The following is a 4,508-nucleotide window of genomic DNA, read 5'->3' as shown; positions in this document are numbered from 1 at the left end:
AAAAAAAAAAAACAGCTCCATCTCACAGGTCACCACCTACACTCAGGAGTGGAGAACTCACCCATAGCTCAGAGTGGCAGGACAGCCTCACCTTTGACTTCTCCAGGACCAAGGGACCAGCAAGAGAAGCTCAAGATGGAGCTCTACTATTAAAATGAAGGAGGGGGAAGAGATGACAGGTTGGGAGGGCATGAGCCAGATGGAGGTGATGGACTTTTTTGAGTGTGGTGTCTGGTCCAGGGCTCAGGGTACGATTCCTCATATTACCATTGAACACTGGGCATCCCCTTGGATATGAGAGATCTGATCCCTCCCCAGGGGCTTCTGGTATTGGAAGAAACCCAGTAAAAATAAGCGTAAGCCCTTGGATGCATTGTCAGTTGCTACCTTTAATTAACTTCACCCTTGAGCTTATGATCTGCTAGAATCAAAATCTAAAGGCGAGAAAGCATCTCTTGTATGCCCCACCCCTGTGCTCAACACCAACAGCACGAGCATAGGGGTCAGCTCTTTTCCCAGAGGCAGGGGGCATCCATAGGCAGAATGACTCAGGGCTTGGCTTGGGGAAGAAATACAACCTTCAGTCACCCTTGGTTGTGGCTGGCAAAACCTGCGAGCAACCTGACAGGCCCCACTCCTCCAAGTGAGGAAATCTGACCAGCAATAGAAACGAGAATGGTCCTCCCTGAAAACAGGGTGGGTGCATTCTGTGAAGGAAATGGTTCTCATGGCAACAGACTGCCCAATGGGGAGCTAGAAGACTTTCTACAAAACCTCTTAGGTTTCACACATAATGCTGGCGGGGGAGGGGGAATCCACATTCTAGATGCACCTCTGCTGTGCCTTGCTGGGCGGGAGAAGGTGGTTCGCTTCTGAGGTCACATTTCTCCTGTTGCCAGGCAGGGCTCTATCGGCACAGACGAATCACATTTCCTCCTGGGCGCTGGACTCCTGGATTGGAGATTTCAGGGAGTGGAAAAGGGATATAAACTGCAGCATCGAAACCTAAAAACGTATTTTATTTCGAAGTTGTGCTTTGGATTTTCCCCAATCCAACATCTGTTGAGTGACAGTCTTAGGTTCACACAAAGCATCTCCAAGCATACATACAATATTCCAGTTATCAACACTATTTTAAAGAATATACCATTTTACACAAACGTGACATACAAGTCAGACGCCACAACATTGCAATTCCCTGGAAGATCTAAACTTCTCTTCTGCACGTGGAGTACACACACACCAGCCCTTCCGATGGTCTGTTCATCCTGTTGCTGGTGTCATCTCCTCTCCTTGGGGAGAAACCAGGGCGCCCTGAGGAGGTTGGCTGAGACCAGTGTTTCCAGTTTACAGGCTGCTGGCTGCAAACTCCTCTCTTTTCCAAATTGGGATGCTGGGAGCCCCACCCCACCTCTGTTCCCCCAAAGACTGACCCATCAGAGTCCACACCAAGAGAAGGATCCATGCCTCAAGGGGCAGAGCAGGGCTCTCCGAAGCATCATGCTGGTTTAGGCAAGCAGATCTGAGGAAGACTGGTCTCCCTAGGCCCTGGATGGCCAGCTCCTTTTGGCTTTTCGGTGTAAAAATCACAGTGTGCAACCTGAATTCCAGTTGACCGCAGGAGCTCTGCCGAGAAGGAGGCTCCTTCCGTGGGTTCCTAGTCCTCTCGACAGGTCTGTCTCACAAGTGTCAGGAGCACCAGAGAGGGGAAGACAACTTGGCTCCCAGAGCTGGGGGGGGGGGGGAGTAGGTGGCCACTCACACACTGTCCAGTTCGTGATGCGAATCGGCAGATGGACACTGACCGAGGGGATGGTGGACACAAGTCATGTACAAGGGCTGCAAGAGAAATAAGGCAGGAAAGACAGAACAGGCCCAAAGCTTTGTCATTCAGAAAGCTTTGCTTTGATTTCTCAGAGAGGAGTGTGCTGGAAGGAGGGGGAAAGGGCAGGTATGGGTGCCAATTTTGATCAGTTGGATCAAAAGGAATGTAAAGTGAAGGGCAGGGCTTCCATTTTCATCAAGGAAACAGATCCTTGGTTCCGAAAGCCCCTGCTGGCTCAAGACCTGTGCAAGTCCAGGTGAGAGACAAGGACAGGCCAGTGGACAGAGAAACAAAAGCCAAGAATCCAGAGGCCCGTGGGTCGCTTCTCACAGGCTGACTCACTTTACTGAAGGAGTGCTTCATTTCTCCTTTCTAGCTCTTGGGATAGTTGTCCTGGTGTTGCAGATTAGCCTTCTAAAAATTAGCAGTTTCCCCCAAAGCTCCTCCTTCCTTCACCCAGAATGAGGAAAATCCTACCACTTTCCACAGCACCAACTGCCAACTTCAGAATGTTGGTCCAAAAGGAATCTTCTAGGCTAAACATAAGGAAACTCAGATTTTCCTATCTGAATGGCAACCCACCACCTCTCTTGACCTATAGAAAATAAGGCTAAAAGCATAGCTTTAAAACCAGAAAACAGAGAAGAGGAACGAGATTCAGCTTTAACTCACATAGCTGTCTGAGACTCATGAAATGGGAGTGTGACTGTCCCCAGCCCTGCTACTGCCACGACAGCGTGAAGCCAGGGAAGCTGGGACCAGGGGCACCAGGTTTAGAGACCGGATTAAAGTAGGCAAGGGCATCATTTCTGCTTTTTGGGGAGGAGAACCAGAAAAAAAGGCCAACAGAAGGCCGAAATATTCATCATCCAATTTTTTGTTAGATTCCGGCCTCAGGAAGACTTTAGAGCCCGTGGGGCCGAAGCTCTCTTAGTTGTCCTTATTTGGAAAAAAGAAAACAGGTTTTAAGGAGTAATGTCTCTCTTTAATCTAACTAGGGCTCTCCAAGCCCCTGTTGGTCCCTGAAGAGAGATCTTATAGAGAATAACCCAAACTAGAGGGGAGAGCTTAGGTTACACTTTCATTCAGGAACACTTTGGGGGTTAGCAAAGCTGAATTTAATTTTTGAATAGGATAATGAATATTGTCTTAAGTGCCCCAAAAAAGTGGGAGGAAGAAGGACCCATTTCTCACCTTTTCCAAACCTGCCATAAACACAATAAAACTCTCTTAAGACTCTTTATCCTAAAAGGAACCAGCTATAAAACTGTCTTATACAGGAAAATGTCTTAAATGGAAAATGGTCCATCAGAGACAAAGACAGGAACCCGAGAAATGTCTATACATTCAGAAAAACTTTAGAAGTTCTATAAAAAGACTGAGTTGTATTCCTAGAGGATGGAGGAGAGCAAAAGCAAACACCAATGACCAATTCACACCAATAGAGAGAAGACAGAGAGAAAGCCCCCAACCCCAAAGAGATTACAGGATTGAGTTCCATCCTGCTCAATTTTTTATGATGGAGAGATTTCAAAGGCTAGGTTCTCTGGCCCAGACAGAACAAGATTTGCAATGGAAACAGAGGCCCCTGGTGGCTCTTGTGTGAACTGCCACAATGACTTACAAAGAGACTGGTCTGGGACCAGGAGAGGCTACACATGCCAGAGACTAGAAAAAACCTGTGCGTGCGTGCGTGCGTGTGTGTGTGTGTGTAAAACGAAGAATGGACTATATATGGTTCTCTATAGTCAGTACCCAAAACAAGATGCCACTGAGAGCTGGCTGTCAGTAGCCAACCATCTGGTCAGGCATCCCCTGTGTCTGAGGGGACGGAGACGTGAGCCTGTGTCTTCATGACTCGCCATGCCAGATTTCACAGTGACCTGATAATGGAAAAATCTATCTCTGGCTAACCTAAGAACAGTATGTACTGCAGCGGGCTGGATTACGACGACAGGGAGAAGCGGAGGGCAGCGGGAAGGGCAGGGCAGGGTGATAACGAGGGCTTCATTCTCAAGGTTTTGGGTGATGGGAAGGCTAATTCCGGCAAGAACAACTTAGAATCTAATTTTCAACTGAAGTCCCCAAGCTAGTTAAATAGGAAGATTTTTAATAACAGTCAGTCCCTCCAGTCCCCTTGTCTAGAACAATTAAATTATATCCCTCAGACAGTACAAGACTTGTCAGTGGACTGTGGGGAAGATGATGAGTTGACACCAGGGCTAGTGGCATTTGTTTTGGGGAAGACAGTGGGCTTGGGTCGTGTGGCCGGCGGCTTGACGGGGGCAGCCATCTTCACAGACTTGACGGGCCGGAAGGCGCAAGCGATGTCCCCAGCAGTACTGGCACTGCGTTGGAAGGCGGGCTCGGGGTCCTTGAGGAGCTGGGTGTGCAGGGGGCTGGAGGGCTCCGATGTGGGGGCCACCACTGGGGAGGTTTTGAGGGGCTCCAAGGTGTCCAGAACCACATCAGGGGTGTGCTTGACGCTGCTCTGCCGCTCTAGCTCACGCAGCTCGTTCAGGGCAGAGTTCATAGTTGCCTCAATATCCTGCAAAACAGGAAAAAGGAGGAGGTGAGGCAGATGTAGGGAGAAGTCCCCAAGGATCCTATTTCAACAGCATAGGCCAAATCACGAAGAAACCAACTGCAGGGAGATGTCCAGATTATTTTACTTGGCCCAAAT

The 4,508-nt window shown here is 48.8% G+C and overlaps 1 protein-coding gene across 3 annotated transcripts in view; it reads right to left on the bottom strand.

The window, feature by feature from the left end:
• Nucleotides 1-998: 998 nt before the first annotated feature.
• SRGAP2 (SLIT-ROBO Rho GTPase activating protein 2) overlaps nucleotides 999-4,508 on the bottom strand; it is a 228,822-nt gene continuing 225,312 nt past the window's right edge. For 2 of the 3 annotated variants that reach the window (XM_025855095.2, XM_025855096.2), the window contains exon 23: nucleotides 999-4,373. In XM_025855095.2, the coding sequence (XP_025710880.1) occupies nucleotides 3,990-4,373 (384 nt within the window). In that variant the 3' untranslated portion in view covers nucleotides 999-3,989. The remainder of the gene's footprint in view (nucleotides 4,374-4,508) is intronic. The other variant, XR_012375773.1, reaches the window with a different exon arrangement.

The sequence above is a fragment of the Callorhinus ursinus genome, unplaced genomic scaffold (genome assembly GCF_003265705.2).
Source record: "Callorhinus ursinus isolate GAN/ISIS: 27379988/994484 unplaced genomic scaffold, GSC_fseal_2.0 scaffold57, whole genome shotgun sequence".
Classification (NCBI taxonomy): Eukaryota; Metazoa; Chordata; class Mammalia; order Carnivora; family Otariidae; genus Callorhinus; species Callorhinus ursinus.
The sequence above is the reverse complement of the archived record's forward strand: the minus strand, read 5'-3'. Positions and strand labels throughout refer to the sequence as shown.